This window comes from Trichechus manatus, unplaced genomic scaffold, assembly GCF_000243295.1.
Source record: "Trichechus manatus latirostris isolate Lorelei unplaced genomic scaffold, TriManLat1.0 scaffold00087, whole genome shotgun sequence".
NCBI lineage: Eukaryota > Metazoa > Chordata > Mammalia > Sirenia > Trichechidae > Trichechus > Trichechus manatus.
In genome coordinates, this window is record NW_004444023.1 from 821,989 (window position 1) to 840,116 (window position 18,128).

An 18,128-nucleotide genomic window follows, 5' to 3' on the forward strand; every position below is an offset into this window, starting at 1 on the left:
GGGGGCGCGGCGTCTCCAAGCCGCCCGCCCCACCCCTGCCGCCCCGACACAGACGCTGCCGTCCCCCGGGCCAAGGGTGGGGGCGGGGGCACCCGGGCGGGCGGAGGCGACGGGCTGGGGAGGGCAGTCAGTGGTGCCTAATAATAGCTGACACTAGCTGAGCGCTCGCTGTGTTCTTGGCGCGGCGCAAAATGCTGCGCCGAGGAGTTAAGGCAATTGGGGGAGGGTCTGGGGGGATGGAGGGAAATGAAAAGTAGAAGAAAAGGGGCGTCTGCAGGAGTTAGAGAATGGGGACGTAGGAGAACGGGAAAGAAAAAGAGAAAAGGGGGATGTCTCGGGGGTCGAAAAAGCATGAGGTGATGGGGGAAAGGGGATGCTGGGGGGGTGCAGCAAGAATGTGGGACCTGGAGCAGAGGGGCGCTCTAGGGGTTCCGGGGCAATCGGGCGACCGTAAGATCGATATGAGAAGGGGGTTCTGGAAGGACGTCCAGGACTAACGGTGAGTCGGGGGCTCCTGGGACAGTGGGGGAGCTGAGACGATAAAATATTAGGGATTAAGGTCTGCAGAGATCGTGGGGGCTCTGGGGGTTGCCAGGAATTAAGGGGAACTCTGGGAATTATGTGGGCTCAGGATCAGGAGGGGGCAACGGGGGCTCTGAGAGACTCCAGAAAGAGTGGGGGTCGTGGAGGGTAGGAACCGAGTCGGGCCGCGGGTCACTCACCGGCGCCGCCGCAGCCCCCTCCTGCCCCGTCGGTCAGGGCTTGGGCTTCTGCGGCCTCCTCCCTCCCCCCGCCTCTCTCCCTCCCGTCTCTGGGCCCCGCCCGCGGCCGCCCAGCGAGGCACAGCGCAGGCGCGCCGAGCGCCAGTCGTTCCAAATGCCCTTACCGCCTGGGTTTCACACTGCCCATAGCGCAAGCGCAGAATTGCCCTCTACCGACTCCCACCAGCTGCCTGCAGCTGCGCAGGCGCAAGGTTAGCGCTGCGCTCGTTCCCTTGGCCTCCTGGTGCCCCAACAACGCATGCGCACCTTTCGCTTGCGGGCAGCCGCGGCGCCGGGTGTTCCGCCTCCGCGCAGGCGTAGCAATCCTTGGGGAAGGAGGGAGGGATGCTCCCCAGTGTCTTCCAACCCGCTCCGCCTTCTAACTGCGCATGCGTCTCTTTCTCTTGGACTAAATGATGGGAGGCGCGGAGGGAAGTGCACTGTCTCCATGGTAATTGCGTGGGTGGCGTGGAGAGTGTAAGAAAATCGCGTAGCCGCCTCGCATACCCGCCCCTGAGCGGGGCCGCTAGGGATCTGCTAGCAGACGCCAACCAGTAGAGGCAGGGTACCCTGGAGACGTTCCGCCTCAGGCGGGTGCAGTAACCATGGCAACCCATCAACTTTCTAACCACGCCTGGGGAGGTCCCCAGTCCACACATTTACGTCACGGCTCGGGGAGGGAGTTTCTTGGCGGTTAGGGAGGGTGATCCTGGCGCGGGCACCGCTTAAAGCAAATGCGTGGAGGAACGAGTCCAGAACTCGGGGGTTGGGTGAACTGGAGGGCGGGATGATGGAGTTAAATCGGAGTGGGAAATTTGTAGTTTAGCATTCTGTAGGTGTCCTCAAGGTCATTCAACAAATGTGGCTTCATTCATCTGTTCAACAAATATTTATTGAGCGCCTATACGTTTCCGGAGTCCTGGTGGCGCAGTGGTTAAGAGCTCAGGCTGCTAACCAAAAGGTCTGCAGTTCGAATCCATCAGCTCCTCCTTGGAAACCCTATGGGGCAGTTCTCCTCTATCCTGTAGACTCGCTCTGAGCCGGAATCCACTCGACGGCAACGGGTTATGCAGTTCTAGGTGCAGTGAACACAAAGGACAAAAAAGTTCCTACCTTCATGGAGCTCACGTTTAGTCGGGAGACACAAACAATAAGAAAAGTAATAAGTAAGTGAAATCTATAAGTGATGAGGGGCATTGAGTTTTTGTTAATGGAAGTGGAATATTTTGGAAAAGGATAGGGAGAATGGTTGTACAACATGAGGAATATGTCATTGAATTGTAAACGTAGAAATTGTATTGGTGAATGTTTTGGTATGTAAATTTTCACTTTGTCACAATAAAAAAAAGCAACATGTGTAAGTAAGAAGGTGATAAATATTATGAAAAACAATGAAGTAGGAAACGGATTTGGAGGATGTGGTGGGGGGGGTGTGTGACTGTAATTTGAAACAAGGGGAGGCCTCAATGAGAAAGTGAGCTTTAAGCGGAGACGTGGAGTCGAGGGAGGCGGGTAGCCAGATTGTGTAGGGCCTTGTGGGTCATTGTAAGGATGTTGGCCTTTACTCTGAGTGAGGAGCCATGGGAGGGCCAGTTTTAATAGGATCCCTCTGGGGAACAGAGGGATTGAGGATGGAAGCCGGTCCCCAGGTGGAAGCTGGTGCCCAGTGCAGAGATGACTATAACGGTTCAGGTGAGAGGTGACAGCGGCTCCAACCCGGTTGGTAGCCTTGGGGGTGGGGTGAAGTGGAATTGGCAAAAGTGGTTCAGTGGTAGAATTCTCGCCTTCCATGCAGGAGACCTGCGTTCGATTCCCTGCCAGTGTACCTCATGCACAGCCACCACCCCCATCTGTCAGTGGAGGCTTGCGTGTTGCTGTGATGCTGAACAGGTTTCAGCGGAGCTTCTAGACCAAGATGGACTAGAAACAGGCCTGGCAGTCTACTTCTGAAAATCAGCCGTAAAACCTTAAGAATCACAGTGGTCTGTGTGGTCTGATCCACAGCCTATCATAGGGATGCTGCAGGGTGGACCAGTGAGGGACTGTCGGGGAACCCAAGTCTATCTGTCTGACTTCATTGTCACTGCTCTGGGAGGGTCCCACCAGGTTCCCACAGATGGCCTCAACTTCATCATCAGCCAACAAATATTTACTGTCCATGGTGTGTCAAACCTGAGAATATGGCAGAGAACCAGCCTAAAGTTGCCCTGTGCGATTCACTGTCTAGTAAACAAGCTGATGCATAAACAAGGTAATTGCAGCTATGAAGAAATAAACAAAGGGTGAGACAGAGAGGACCAGAGGCAGGAGGGGGCTGGGCTCCGTAGAGAGCATGATCAAGCAACACTAAATTGGTGCTTGGGCCTAGACTTGGATGGTGCTAAGGAGCCAGCCTTGCAACATAACAAGGAGGGAAGAGCAGCTCAGGGGAGGGGAAACAGCAAGTGCAAAGGCCCTGAGGCACATTTCGACAATCAGAATGGAAGCCTGGAGAGGAGTGAACAGTTGGGAAGAGGGTGATTGGATATGAGTTCAGAAAAATCACAGGGAGCCTCATCACCCAGGGCCCTATAGGCCATGATAAAGTTCTGGAACTTTATTCTGAGGTTAGTAGACAATCAGAGAAGGTTTTAAGCAGGTGAAGTGACACAATCTGATTTATATTTTAGAAACTTCATTCTGCTGCTATGTAATATTCAGAATCTAACCACTTCTTCTCTGCCACCTCCCTGGCCCACCATCACCTCCTGCTGGACCACTGCAGCCTCCCAGCTCCTGTTAGATTTTTTTTTTAAATAGTATTTTATTTATTGTTGGTAGCAATATACACAGTCAAACATACATCGATTCACAATTTCTTCATGTACAGTTCAATAACATTGGTTACATACTTCATTCTACTTATATTGTTCTGTCACCATTAATTTGGGCTGTCTGCTCCTTTTTTTTTAATTGTTGTAGTTTAAATGAAGTTTACGTTTCAAGTTAGTCTCCCATACAGATATTTATACATACATTGTTATGTGACCCTAATTGTTCTCCCCATACTGTGACAGCACACTCCTCCTTTCCACCTGATTTCCCATGTCCATTCAACCAGTTCCTAACCCTCTCCGCCTTTCCATCTCACCTCCAGACAGAAGCTGCCCATTTAGTCTCTTGGATCTGCTTGAGCTAAGAGGCAGACTCCTCACAAGTATCACTTTATGTCCCAGTCCAATCCCTGTCTGAAGAGTTGGCCTCGGAAATTGTTTTAGTTCTGGGCTGATAGAGAATCCAGGGTCCATGCTTTCTGGGGAACCCCCAGCCTCAGTCAGACCGTCAAGTCTGGTCTTCTTACTAGAATTTGAGTTCTGCACCCCACCTTTCTCCTGCTCCAACCGGGACTCTCTGTTGTGTTCCCTGTCAGGGCGGTCATTGGTGGTAGCTGGGCACCATCTAGTTCTTCTGGTCTCAGGCTGATGAAGTCTCTGGTTTATGTGGCCCTTTCTGTCTCTCGGGCTCATACTTTCCTTGTGTCTTTGGTGTTCTTCATTCTCCTTTACTCCAGGTGGTTGGGACCAATTGATGCATCTTAGATGGCCGCTTGCAAGCTTTTAAGACCCCAGATGCCACTCACCAAAGTAGGATTCAGAACATTTTCTTAATAAGCTTTGTTATGCCAGTTGACCTAGATGTCCCCTGAAAGCATGGTCCCCAGACTCCTACCCCTGCTACTCTGTCCTTCAGAGTGTTTGATTGTATTCAGGAAACTTCTTAAGCTTTTGTTTAGTCCCGTTGTGCTGACTTCCCCTGTAGTGTGTGCTGTTCTTCCCTTCACCTAAGATAATTCTTACCTAGTATCTAGTTAGTAAATAACCCTCTCCCTCCCTCCCCAGCCTCGTAACCATCAAGGACTCTTTGCCCCTTAAAGTTCTCACCTGTGCGTTAGGTTAGATTAACTGTTGTCAATTTACACTCACATCGATCATTCTTTTCTAAGAGCGCTATGCTCGAGGCAAACATTCTTTATTAATTGGGCTAAGCTATTGTTTAGTTTAACAGTGGCTTCATGGGGGTAGTTTTGGTTCAAAGTTTAAAGACTATTTCCAGGCATTAGATTCAGGGGTCCTCTAGTCTCAATGGATCCAGTAAGTCTGGTTTTCATATGAGTTTGAAGTTCTGTTCCAGACTTTTCCTCCTTCTGATCAGGGTCCACCTTTTGAGTCCTTGATCAAAACGTTCAGTAATGGTAGCCAAGCACCATCCATTTCTTCTGGTTTACAGAGGCAACCTGTTAGAGCGTGAGTTGAATCATGTGCCTCCTCTGTTTAGACCTCCAAGTCGATTCCGACTCACAGCGACCCTATAGGACAGAGTAGAACTGCCTCATAGGGTTTCCAAGGAGCGCCTGGTGGATTTGAACTGCTTACCTTTTGGTTAGTAGCCTGAGCTCTTAAGCACTGCACCACCAGGGCTCCACCTCACTCAGAGCAAACCCCAAAGTCCTTACCAGTTGCCATCAAACTGATTCTGACTCATGGCAACCCCAAGTGTTTCAGAGAAGAACTGTGTTCCATAGCATTTTCAATGACTGATTTTTCAGAAGTAGGTCACCAGGACTTTCTTCTGAGGCACCTCTGGGTAGACTCAAACCTCCAACCTTTGGATTAGCAGCCAAGTAGGTTAACTGTTTGTACCACCAGAGACTCCAAAGTCCTTATAGTAGCCCACAAAGCCCTGCATGATCACCTACATCCATTATTTCTCACCTCTTCCCACTCTCTCCACCTGCCCAGTCCACACTGGCCTCTTCCTTGTTCCTTGAACACACTAGACCTGCCCCGACCTCAGGGCTTTTGCACTTGCTGTTCCTTCTGCCCAGAACACTCTTCCCGTACATATCACCTCCTTTGATACCCTTCTCAGATATTACCTCCTCCAAGAGACCTTCCTTGACCACCCTCTCTCTCCCTACCCCACTTTAGTTTTTAATTATAGCACATATCCCTAGCTGACATATATTCATTTGTCTACCTTATTTACTCTCTGTCTAGAATTTCATCTCCATGAAGATAGGGATTTTTGTATATTTTGTTCTTCACTGTTTTCAGCACCTAGAACAGTGCTGGACACACAAGAGGTATTCACTAAATACAGTAAAACCTGCAAAAGCCGGAACCTGTGTAAGACGGAAAACTGTAAGAGAAGGAAAACTCACTGGGTGTTTATGAGGTAGAATTCTTCTTTTAAAAATTTTTTCCCATACAAAAATTTATACATACATTGTTATGCGACTCTAATTGCTCTCCCCATACTGTGACAGCACGCTCCTCCTTTCCACCTCTGATTCCCCGTGTCCATTCAACCAGCTCCTAACCCTCTCTGCCTTCCCATCTCCCCTCCGGACAGAAGCTGCCTGTTTAGTCTCTTGTATCTACCTGAGCTGAGAGACACACTCCTCACAAGTATCACTTTATGTCCCACAGTCCGGTCCAATCCCTGTCTAAAGAGTTGGCCTGTGAGGAAGAATTCTTAATGGAGAACAATAGAAAAGCGGTAAACGCCGTGTCAAAGGTGAAAACTTGCAAGACCCAGAAAAACAAGACTTGGTATTGGGTTTTGTCTCTCACGGATTTCACTGTATTTGTTGAATGAATGAGCAAATATTCTTCCATCTCTCTGCACCCCACGGTCCTGTCTCTCTGCCTGGTGCTTTTCAGTAAATATTTAGTGAGGTAACAAAAGTTGAAATAATGGCTAATGCTCACTGTGTACCATAAGTATGTTCACTATGTGCCAGATCTAATGACTTTGCCCGTGTTGTCAAATGTCGTCCTCAGAGCAGCCCCATAGGAGAGAGTCTAAGTTCCACCTTTTTGTGAATGAGGAAACAGAGGTCCAGAGAGGTTACATCCCTTATTCAAAACCACACAGCTGGAAGTGGCAGAGCCAGGATTTGACCCAGGCTCTGGCTGCTGAGTCCACGCTCCCAACCACTGACTACGTGTCCTGTTATTCTTGTTCTCTGTAGCTTTCAGTCTCTTTCTCCTATAGCCTCTGTCTCCTTCGATCGCCGTGTGTCTCTTCTTTCTCTGCAGATCTGGGGCTTGAATCCAGAACCACTGAGTGACATCAACGAGCAGTGTTACTCCCCAGGCTTCAGTTTCCTCCTCTGTAAAATGGGAATGTTAGAGATAGAGAAGGAGCCCGGGTGGCGCAACGGTTAAGTGCTCAGCTGCTAACTGAAAAGTTGGTGGTTTGAATCAACCCAGTGACTCCACAGAAGAAAGACCTGGACATCTGCTCCCATAGAAATGACAGCCAAGAAAACCTTATGGGGCAGTTCTACTCTGTCACAAGAGGTCACTATGTGTCAGAATAGACTCGGCAGCACCCAACAACAATACAACATAGAGAGGACCTGGGGTGGGAGGGGGATCTGTAAAGAGCATGGTCATGGGAGGCTGATCTGGTGCACGGATAGTGCTAAGGAGCAGGCCTTGCAGAAACACAGGGAAGGAAGAGCAGTTCAGGGAAGGGGAAACAGCAAGTGCAAAGGCCCCGAGGCACATTTGAGAGTCAGAGAGGAAGTCTGGATGGCTAAAGAGGAGTAAGTGATTTAGGGGAGCGTGATAGGGTTGTCATGAGGATTCAATGAGACTATGTAGCCATGCGCCTAAAAAATAAGAGACTTTGGGGACAATGACAATGACTGTGATCTTGTTGGTCCGAGAGGGAGGTCTCTCTTTCCCCTGGTTTTCATCTCCCCTGTCTTGGCCTCTGCACAGATGTGTCCCTCAGTCCCCCTGGGGGGGTCCTTGCTGCCTCTATGTCTCTTCCCCCTCTTTCCCAGGGTTTTTGTCCTCTTGAGTTGCCTTTGCGACCCACCCCCACCTCCCTGGACCTCCCATAAGCTGTTTTTTTTTTATTATTGTGCATTTGGTGAATGTTTACAGAGCAAATGAGATTCCCATTTGATAGTTTGTACATAAAATGTTTCATGGCCTTGGTCTCATTTCCCACAATGTGTCAGCTCTCTCCCCATTTCCACCCTGGGTTCCCCATTTCTTTTTGTCCTGATTTTCTACCCCTTCCTGCCTGCCTTCTCATCTTTGCTTTTGGGCAAATACTGCCGTTTTGCTCTCGTATAATTGATTGTTCTAAGGAGCACATTCCCTTCAGGTGTTATTGTTTATTTTATGGGCTTGTGTATTGTTTGGCTGGAAGGTGGTCTCCAGGAATGGCTTCCGATCCAGGTCAGAAGGGTGTCTTAGGATCATAGTCTTGGAGGTTCCTCCAGTCTCTGTCAGACCAGTAACTGTGGTCTTTTTTGTGAATCTGACTTTTTGTTCTACATTTTTCTCCCCCTCTGTCTCCAGGACCCTCTATTCTGATCCCAGTCAGAGTGGTAGTTGGGTACCATCTAATTCTTCTGGTCTTGGGGTTATATAGGGTGTGGTTCATGTGATCCGTTCTTCCTTTGGATAATTGCTCCTTTGAATGTTTGGCTTTCTTCGCTCTCCTTTGCTGCTTCAGATGGGAAGAGACCAATAGTTGTATTTTATGTGGCCACTTGCAAGATTTTAAGATCCCAGACGCCATGAGCTGTTTTCTGTCAGGCATCAGGCTGGGAGGGAAATTCACAAGTAAACAGGGCCCTTGTGGAGTCTGGTCAGCAGACAGTGGTCCTGGCCTTGGTGTGGGGTGGGGGTGACCATTATGATCCAGTAAACACCACAGCTGATGAATTTCTCATTAGTATCATCTTGGCCCTTCTGTAAATACGCAGTAGCAACCACATCTCTGAAGAGGGGTTACCTAAGGAGAGAAGTCCTTCAATTGACTTGCTGAATAAAACTTCAGGGGGGAAGGGTATCCATGCTTGGAATAACAGAATTCTAGAAGAAAACAAAGGAGCCTGGTGGTGCAGTGGTCAAAGCACTTGGCCACTCTGTAGGAGAAAGATGTGGCAGTCTGCTTCCATAAAGATTACAGCCTTGGAAACCCTGTGGGGGCAGTTCTACCCTGTCCTATAAGGTCACTATGAGTTGGAATCGACTTGATGGCAGTGAGTTTGGTTTAGAAGAAAACAATTGAGGAAAAATAAATAACAAGGGGGAAAAAAAAACCAGACTCACAAGCAACAGAATCTGGGAGTCTCGGAACAACAGGTGGGATTGTTAAGGGAGGTCTTGGAACCTCGAAATCCTCACCTCTCTTTATGTCATTTTTCAACATCCTAAAAATGAGTCTAACCATACACATCTCACAAGGTTTATGGTGAGGATTAAATGAGAAAACTGTGTATGGAGTGCTTAGCACGGAGGCTCTGACACCTAGAACTCTCCATCAGTGGGGCTCTCGTTATTGTTATCTGCACTACAATGGGCCTGGGCACAGGGATAGAGAGATTTACCCATTAAGGTCCTTGTCCTCACATAACACTCCATCTAAATGGGGTCGGTGACAAGGGAATAATCACAATGATAAGCCGAGGGGTTTGATGGTCAGCCACCACCCGTCCGTGACTTTGTCACACTGTGGTGGCTTGCATGTTGCTGTGATGCTGGCAGCTCTGCCCCTGGTATTCCAAATACCAGCATGGTCACCTATGGTGGACAAGTTTCAAGGGAACTTCTGCACTAAGACAGAAGTGGAAGAAAGGCTTGGTGATCTGCTTCCAAAAATTAGCCAGTGCAAACCCCATGGATCACAACAGAGTGCTATCCTGATAAAGAGCTGGAAGATGAGCCCCCTAGATTGGAAAGCACTCAAAATACACAGTGACTGCAATAACAGACTCAAGCGTACCAATGATCATGAAGATGGTGCAGGACTCAACAACGCTTCATTCTGTTGGACACGAGGTGGTCATCACTCAGAGCCAACTCGATGGCAATTAACAACAATTGATGGTCCGAGGGGGAAGAAACTACAGGATCACATGGGAGGGGGGTACTTAACCAGCCCAGGTGGTGAGGGAGGATCCATGAGTCTAACCTGAACCCCAAGTCTCAAACATGGGGGAGCACTAGACTGAGTACGTCACACAGCCTGGGGTGGGTTGGGATGACGCACTTTGGCCAGAGACTGGTCAAGTGGGGGTGGTGTTATGGACTGCATTGTGTCCCCAAAAAATATGTGTTGTAAATCCTAACCTCTATGAACTGGAACCGGAATCTGCTCGCAGGCAACGGCTTTTTGGTTTGGTTTTTATGCCTTTGGTTATAATCACATTTGGGAGTGAGTTTTCTGTTATGTTAATGAGGCAGGATTAGCGTAGGGTGTGTCTTAAGTCAATCTCTTTCAAGATATAAAAGGAGCAAGTAGAGATGGGGGAAGATAGATGCCAAGCCACACGGAGATCTCCAAGGAACCAGGAAACAGAAGCTGAAGAGAGAAGGACCTGCCCCCAGAGCTGACAAAGGGAGAAAGCCTTCCCCTAGAGCTGGCACCCTGAATTGGGACTTCCAGCCCCCTAAATTGTGAGAAGATAAATTTCTGTTTGTTAAAGCCACCCACTTGGGGTATCTCTGTTACAGCAGCACTAGAAAACTAAGACACCTCCCAAGTTGGCTTGTTGCATAAAAACCTCCCTAAATTGGCTTGTTGCATACATGGAATGAGAAAAACCTCCCTAAATTGGCTTAAGGAGCCCTGGTGGCACAGTGGTTAAAAGTGCTTGGCTGCTAACCAAAAGCATGGCGGTTAGGACCCATCAGCTGCTCTGCAGAAGAAAGATGTGGAGGTCTCCTTTTGTAAAGCTCACAGCCTTGGAAACCCTTTGGGGGCAGTTCTACTCTGTCCTAGAGGGTTGCTATGAGTCAGAATCAACATAGTGGCAACAGGTTTGGGTTTTTCAGTTGGCTTAAACACCTGATATAATAAATGTAACATAAAGGTGATCTTCAGGCGTTAGGAATGTCGTAAATAACTCCTTAATCTCTAAAGAGTCAACATTAGGTGAATGTCTGACCTTGAAGAAAACATGTAACACACTAAACATGACATTACCTAGCCCCTATAATATGAGACCAAGGCTAGAAAATTGTATATACACAGTAGGTTTAAGCCAATTCTTTTGAGAGAAAAGCAGAGGCAAGAGACCTCTCTCTAGACTCTGATACTCTCCGAAAAGGAGACCCTGCCAGAGACCAAGAGTGAGACTCTGCCTGCCTCTGTTATCCTTGGACCCTAGCTATGAGGAAGCACCACTGAGTTTGAGCCATGGTCAAGCCTTCCTTGCAAGAAACCTCTCGTAAAAAGTAAAAGCCCGAAGTCTAAAGACTGGGACTCTAACCGTTGGACTAACATTGTAATTGTCATTGTTAATTCTGATTCTTTTTGGTTTCTTTTGTGATTTAGGTGAAACTTTACAAAGCAAATTAGTTTCTCATTCAACAATTTATACACAAATTGTTTTGTGACATTGGTTGAAATCCTCGCCATGTGTCAACACTCTCCTCTTCCACACCCCAATTTCCTGTTTTTGTCTGTCCATTATTCCTGTCCCTTCCTGCCTTTTTATCACTGCTTTTGGGCAGGTGTTGCCCTTTTGGTCTCTACACTTGCTTGAACTAAGAAGCACGTTCCTCACGTGTTATTATTTGTTTTATAGACCTGGGAGGTCTGGCGCTCAGTGGTGAAGAGCTCGGCTGCTAACCAAAAGGTTGGCAGTTCAAATCCACCAGCTGCTCCTTGGAAACCATATGGGGCAGCTCTACTCTGTCCTAGAGGGTCGCTATGAATCAGAATCAGCTCAATGGCAACGGCTTCTTTTTAATCTTTGGCTGAAGGGTGAACTTCGGGAGTGGCTTCAGTTCAGAGTTAAAAGGGTGTCTGAGGGCCGTAGTCTTGGGGGTTCTTCCAGTCTCTGTCAGACCAGTAAGTCTGGTTTCTTTTTCTGTGAATTTGAATTTTGTTCAGGATATAAGGAGCCTGGGTGGCCCAGCGGTTTGCGATAGGCTGCTAACCCAAAGGATAGAGGTTTGAGCCCACCCAGCGGCTCTGTGAAAGGGCTGGCGATCTGCTTCCCATGAAAACCCTGTGGGGCAGCTCTAGTTTGTAACGCATGGGGTCACCATGAGTGAGGGGCTGACTTGATGGCCGCTTACAGCAACAAACACAACATTTCAGAATGTGAAGAAAGAAAAGGTTTTAATCCAAAAGAGGTAGGAGGGCCATGCCCAGAGACCACCTTCCAGCTAAAGAATAGACAAGCCTGTAAAATAAACAATAATGCCCGAGAGCAACATGCTCCTTAGAACAATCAATCATACGAGAGCAAAAGGGCAACATTTGCCCAAAAGCAAAGATGAGAAGACAGGAAGGGGTAGACAAATCAGGACGAAAGGAAATGGAGAACCCAGAGCGGAAATGGGGAGAATGCTGACACATTGTGGGGAATGAAGCCAAGGCCATGAAACACTTTATGTACAAACTATCGAGTGGGAATCTACTCTGCTCTGTAAACGTTCACAGAATGCACAATAAAAACAAAGGAATGCAAAACAAAAGAGGTAGGAAGAACACTTGCTTTAGAGTCCTGCAGACCTCGGTTGGAATCCTGGCTCTGCCATTTGCGTGCTGTGTGACCTTGGCTCAATGAGTTTCCCTCTCTGAGCCTCAGTTACTCTTCTTTAAAATGGGATCATAATGTTGTTGGTCTCGTGGAGTCGTTGCAAGGATTAAATCAGATCACCCAGGTAACTGTACAGCACATCACTCGACCCTAGTGGTGCAACAGTTAACCGCTCGGCTGCTAACCGAAAAGTTGGCGGTTTGAACCCACCCAACAGCTCCGTGGGAGAAAGACCTGGTGATCTGCTCCCATAAAGATTATAGCCTGGAAAACCCTGTGGGGGCAGCTCTACTCTGTTACATGGAGTTGTTATGAGTTGGAATCAACTTGATGGCACTCAACAACAACAACATCACTATTAGGAATAGCTCTGGAGTATATGGAGGGGGCAGCTGGCCCTCTAGCCTGGAGGAGGGTAGGGTAGGAGGTGGGGGGCATTAGCAGACATGCAGCATCATTGAATGCATAGGGAAACTGAGGCCCAGGGAGGGGAAGGTCCTTCCTGGAGGTTACAGACCACCTCAGAGGCAGCGCAGGGACCGGAGACCAGGACACTGTCCTCCTGCAGGCTCTCCTTGGGGTCTAGAGTCAGACAGGGGTCACAGGTAGGGAGTGGGCCCTTTAAATCCTAAGCTCCACCTTTGCTTAGAAGGGGCTCTGGGGAGTATAAAGGGGGGGGGTGCAGCTCCTCTCTACTCTGCACAGCTTCTGCTGCTCCTCCCCAGCCCCAGCCCCCCTCCAGCCACCAGCCAACCCCGCCTCAGCGCCATGCAGCCGCCCCTCTTTGACATGTGGAAAGACTACTTCAACCTGAGCCAGGTGGTACTGGCGCTGATCCAGAGTCGGAGGCAAAGGCCAGAGGCCCAAGGGGTTGGAGAGGCAAGACCTGGGCCACCACTGAGACGGAATGAGGGGCCGGGAGGGCCGGGGGCCAGCGGGGGCCTGGCCAACCTGTGCAATTTCTGCAAGCACAACGGTGAGTCCCGCCACGTCTACTCTTCACACCAGCTGAAGACACCGGAGGGCGTGGTGGTGTGTCCCATCCTGAGGCACTACGTGTGTCCACTGTGCGGGGCCACTGGGGGCCAGGCGCACACGCTCAAGTACTGCCCGCTCAATGGCGGCCAGCAGTCCCTCTACCGCCGAAGCGGGCGCAACTCTGCCGGCCGCAAGGTCAAGCGCTGAGGACCATGAGCTACCAATGACCCGCGCCCCTTAGACCCTCCCTGGATCCCCTGCCCTTTGAAGTGTCTGGTCCCCAGAACTCATCCCTGCTGGATACCGAATTGTAGGGGCCTGCGGGGGAGCCACGCCAGCCCTGCACCCTTGGACCTCACAGTCCTTCATCTCCTTCTGGGTCGAAGTCCATGATCTTCCAAGTTCATGGGCATCCTGCGCCTTCGATGTCTCAGTCTCAGGGCTCCATTCCTTGTGGACTTCTTGGATCCTTGGACCTGCGGACCCCACTGTGCTTGCCCAGGGCAGCCCTCAGAATTTGGGGACAGTGACCGAGGCTGGCTCGGACCCTCCACCCCAAAGCCTTCAAAATGGGGGCCCCACTTAAGACCCGTCTTCTCCACCTTCTTCACCCATCTGAAGACCCACCACTTCCTCGGGGACCACGCTGGATCGTCCTTCCCCGCCTTCCACAGCTCACGTGCCAGGAGCTGGGAGAGGGAAAGGGGAGACGCTGGAGGGACACCATGTCATTGGGGCACAGTGTCATGGCAGGTTTATCCCGGGATGGGGAGCCAACGTCTTTCTCTTCCCTCTGGTTGTTCTCCCATTGTTGGGCCTATTTCTCTCTGTTCGTCTCCCCAACCTCAAATCACCAATGGGTCTTTTCTCCCAGAGAGAGACGCGTCTCTCTGCTACCTCGCACCCACCCCTCAAATCATGATAGTTGGTTAAAGGTCATTTTTTTCTCAATTTTTTATCCTTCAATAGTTATGCCAAAGAAGCTCCAGCAGCAAAGAGGTTCCAGTGCCCAGATGGGAATGGCAATTGCCTCAGTTTTTGTTTTAGGGGCAAAATAGGACCCTGATGGCATTTTAAGTTCTTGGGTTTTGGCTCAGGCCTGGGGCTCCGGCTTGGGCTCTGGTCATTAAAGAGTGTTTCTTGTCTTTGCAATCACCTAGTCTGCTGTGTCTGTCTTCTTGCCAGGTGGACAAGCTGGGAGAGCGGCGGGGGCACTGCATTTTCCCCACATGTAGGGAGATGGGGTGGGCAGGGATGGGTCCTGGGTTCCTTCACCACCTGCCCCCATAATCCTCTGACACAGGTCACCTGTGAACAGGTCTCCAGTTTCCTCCCACCGCCTGCCTGGACCCCAGATTCGCCCTTCAGTCCTTCCTCAGGCTCTGTCCCCGGCTGCCTTCCTGCCCTGCATGACCACGCATCTTCCAGGACCAAACTTAGAATAGTTGTAAAACGTTGGGGTATCCCAGGCCCCACTGGGGAGGTGATGAAAATTATGGTCCTCACCCCAAGGAAATGCCCATATGTACACAAATATTTATTGAGCACCTATTATGTGCCAGACACTGTTCTAGGGGAGGGAGTGGACAGACAATAAAATGAAGAATGAATGAATGATAACCAGTTGCTCTTGAGTCGGACTTATGGTGACTCCATGAGTGTGTCAGAGTAGAGCTCTGCTCCGTAGGGTTTTCAGTGGCTGTGATCGTTCAGAAGTAGATCACCAGGCCTTTCCTCCAAGGTACTTCTGGGTGGACTCAAATCTCCAGCCTTTTGGTTAGCAGATGAGCATGTTAACTGTTTGTGCCACCCAGGGACTATGAATAAATAAATAAATAATACAATACAATGTCAAGTAGGTGGTAAACGCCATGAAGGAAAATAAGGCAGGCTAAGGGGATGAAGAAGGTCCCTGGGTGCACGAATAGATTGTGCTTGGCTACTAACCAAAAGCTTGGCAGTTCGAATCCACCCAGCAGTGCCACGAAAGAAAGGCCTGGCGATCTGATTCCGTGCCATTACAGCTAAGAAAAATCTGTGGGAGTGAAGTTCTACTTTGAAGCACATAAGTCTGCCATGAATCAGAATAGACCCCCCCACCCCAGCGATAGGTTTGGGTTTGGTTTTTTTAAGGGAATGGAGAGTGGAGGGGGAAGTTAGGGATGTCCTTTCTGAGGAGGTGATATTTAAGCAGAGTTCAAATGATAGGAGGAAGCTGTGAGAATATCTGGGAGAAGGGCATTCCAGACAGAGCGGACAGTGCGTTCAAAGGCCCTGAGGTGGGGATGGAGGTGGTGGGTTTGCAGAACAAGCAGGAGGCTAGCCAAGGGAAGAAAGCAGATGAGAGAGGTAAGTAGGGTGAGTGCAGTGTTCAGGACCTGCAGACACTCGTGAGAACTTGACCTTTATTGTACATTCTCACATTCTGAAATCCACTCTCAGGCTCCCCTCACACAGAACCGAAAACCCCAGTTAAGGATCTCTACTTGCAAGTCCCCAAAATGCAGCTAAGTTAAACTAAACAGTAGGCAAAAAGGAAGTCCCAAACTTCGCAGTCCAAAACTTTTGCAGTGGAGCAGGCTGGATGTTGGAAATTAGCTTCCAGGAACCCGGAAGCCCACATGCACACATTTCGTGCACCCTCAATCTGCATGTGGTCATAGGCCCCTACCATTTTGTTGGGCTCTGCGATTGACTGGAACCCAGCCTGCTCCACTGTATACAGCAAATGTGCACACATGGGCAAATTGGCTGGAGGAAGGGGTGCCCCCTTTTATTCATTTGTTTAAATAATATTGTATTGTGTTTTTGGTGAAAGTTTACAAAGCAAATTACGTTCCCACTTAATTTCTACACAATTTGTTCATTGCCATTGGTGACATGGTAGACGGTGTGTCAACTTTCTCATTATTTCCGTTCTGGTTGTTCTGTTTCCAGTAATCTAGTTTCCCTACCCCCTTGCCTTCTCGTCTTTGCTTTAGGGTAAGTATTAATGGTTTGGTCTCCTATAGATGTTTTTTTTTTTTTTAAAGGAGCACAGTACTCATGGGTGACATTGTTTATTTTGTGAGCCAATCTGTTATTTAGCTGAAAGATGATCTCATGGTATAATTTTGGTTCAAGGTTTAAAGAGAATCTCAGGGCAATAGTCCCCAGGGGAGTCCTCCTGTCTCCACTAGTCCAGTAAGTCTGGACTTTATAAGTATTTGAATTCCGTTCTACTTTTTGCTCAGGGTGCCCCCTTTTAATTCACTCTGAGGGACCGCATCAGGCAGGTAGCAGATGATCTCTCAATCTGGGTGATGGAAGAGTTTCATAAAGGGACCACTGGCCAAGTGTGGGCAGCCATTACAGCAAGCACAAGGGGGTGGTGCAGTGCTGGGGGATAGCAGTGGGTCCCTTAGACCTAGAAAAGTGAGAGGGGGAAGATCTGGGCTCATTATGGGATGAGGGGAACGTGAAGGGTCTGGAGACATCATCTGAGGTGAGGTGTCCAGGAAACCACTGGACATTCAATTTCAGAGCCCCCCAAAATGGTAGGTCCCATGACCATGGTGGGGATCGTAGTTCTGGGGACTCAGCATCAGGCTTGCACACTTCAGGGCTCAACGGGAACTCTGTGGGGTTCTAGGTCTATCTTTAGTGGACTCAATTTTCCTTCTGCCATTCTACGTGGGTGGAGAACTGTTCCCACTCCCCTTCTTAAGCCCATACCAGTGGCCATCAAGTCAATTCTGACTCATGGTGACCCCATATGTGTCAAAGTAGAACTGTGCTCCACAAGGTTTTCACTGGGTTTGGGGCTCAGAGGAAAGGGCTGGAGACAGACACAGTAGTTGTCAGGTTTTTGCTGTTTTTGAATGAATGAAGTCATTCATTCACCAGACATATGAAGTGGCAGGGTAGTGACAGGAGCTGAAGACAGTAAGGAAACACAGTGAATCATGCCCTGATCTCTCTCTCTTCTAGAAGGGGCAGGGTGGGTCCGAAGGGGCCACCGGAGACTTCCAAACAAGGGCCTATGTGCCAGCTGTCCTCCTGGTTGACCTGTACCCTCTAGAACAGAACAGGGAACAGAGCAGAGAAGGAAACACAGAAAAACATTTCCTTCCTCCCTGTCTTCTTCTCTTTCATTCTTTCTTACTAATACGAGGACTCCCGGTGTGGTGCAAATGGTTAACATCCTTGGCTGAAAAGTTGGAGGTTGAAGATTCGAGTCCACCCAGAGGCGCCTTGGAAGAAAGCCCTGGCTATCTGCTTCTGAAAAATCAGCTGTTGAGTCCCCAGAACTACCATCCCCACCATGGTCACAGGTGCCTACCTTTTTTTTTTTTTTGGCTCTGAAATTGAATGTGTCCATGTGGGCTTCCAGGGTCCTGGTGAGTTGTGATACAGGATTAAGCCGATTTCCATGGTGGGCTATAATCTGGGCCATTCTTGAGAATTTTATACAAAGGAGGGAAAAAGGCAGCCCCATTTAGATTACAGAGTTTTATTTGTAATCTATATTGAGTATCACGGTGATCCTCTGTGTGCAAAGGAGACTGCTCTATAGCGTTTTCATGGCTGTGATCTTTTGGAAGCAGATAGCCAGGTGTGTCTTCTGAGGCACCTCTGGGTGGGTTTGAACTGCCAATCTTTCAGCTAGTAGTCCAGCACTTACTGACTTGTGCCACCCAGGTACTCCTTATATATATTTCTCCACAATAAAAATGTTAAAAAAATTATTTTACCACAATAAAAATTTTAAAAAATAACAAACTTCTAGTGCCAACTTTTTCAGCTCCTGCAGTGATTTTCCAAAGGAAAAAGCAAAAAAAAAAAAA

General features: G+C 48.9%; 1 protein-coding gene across 1 annotated transcript; it reads left to right on the forward strand.

The window, feature by feature from the left end:
• Positions 1-13,092: 13,092 nt before the first annotated feature.
• Positions 13,093-13,509, forward strand: NANOS2 (nanos C2HC-type zinc finger 2). The gene has a single exon (XM_004381594.1). The coding sequence runs from the start codon at positions 13,093-13,095 to the stop codon at positions 13,507-13,509; it is 417 nt and encodes a 138-aa protein (XP_004381651.1).
• The last annotated feature ends 4,619 nt before the right edge of the window (positions 13,510-18,128 follow it).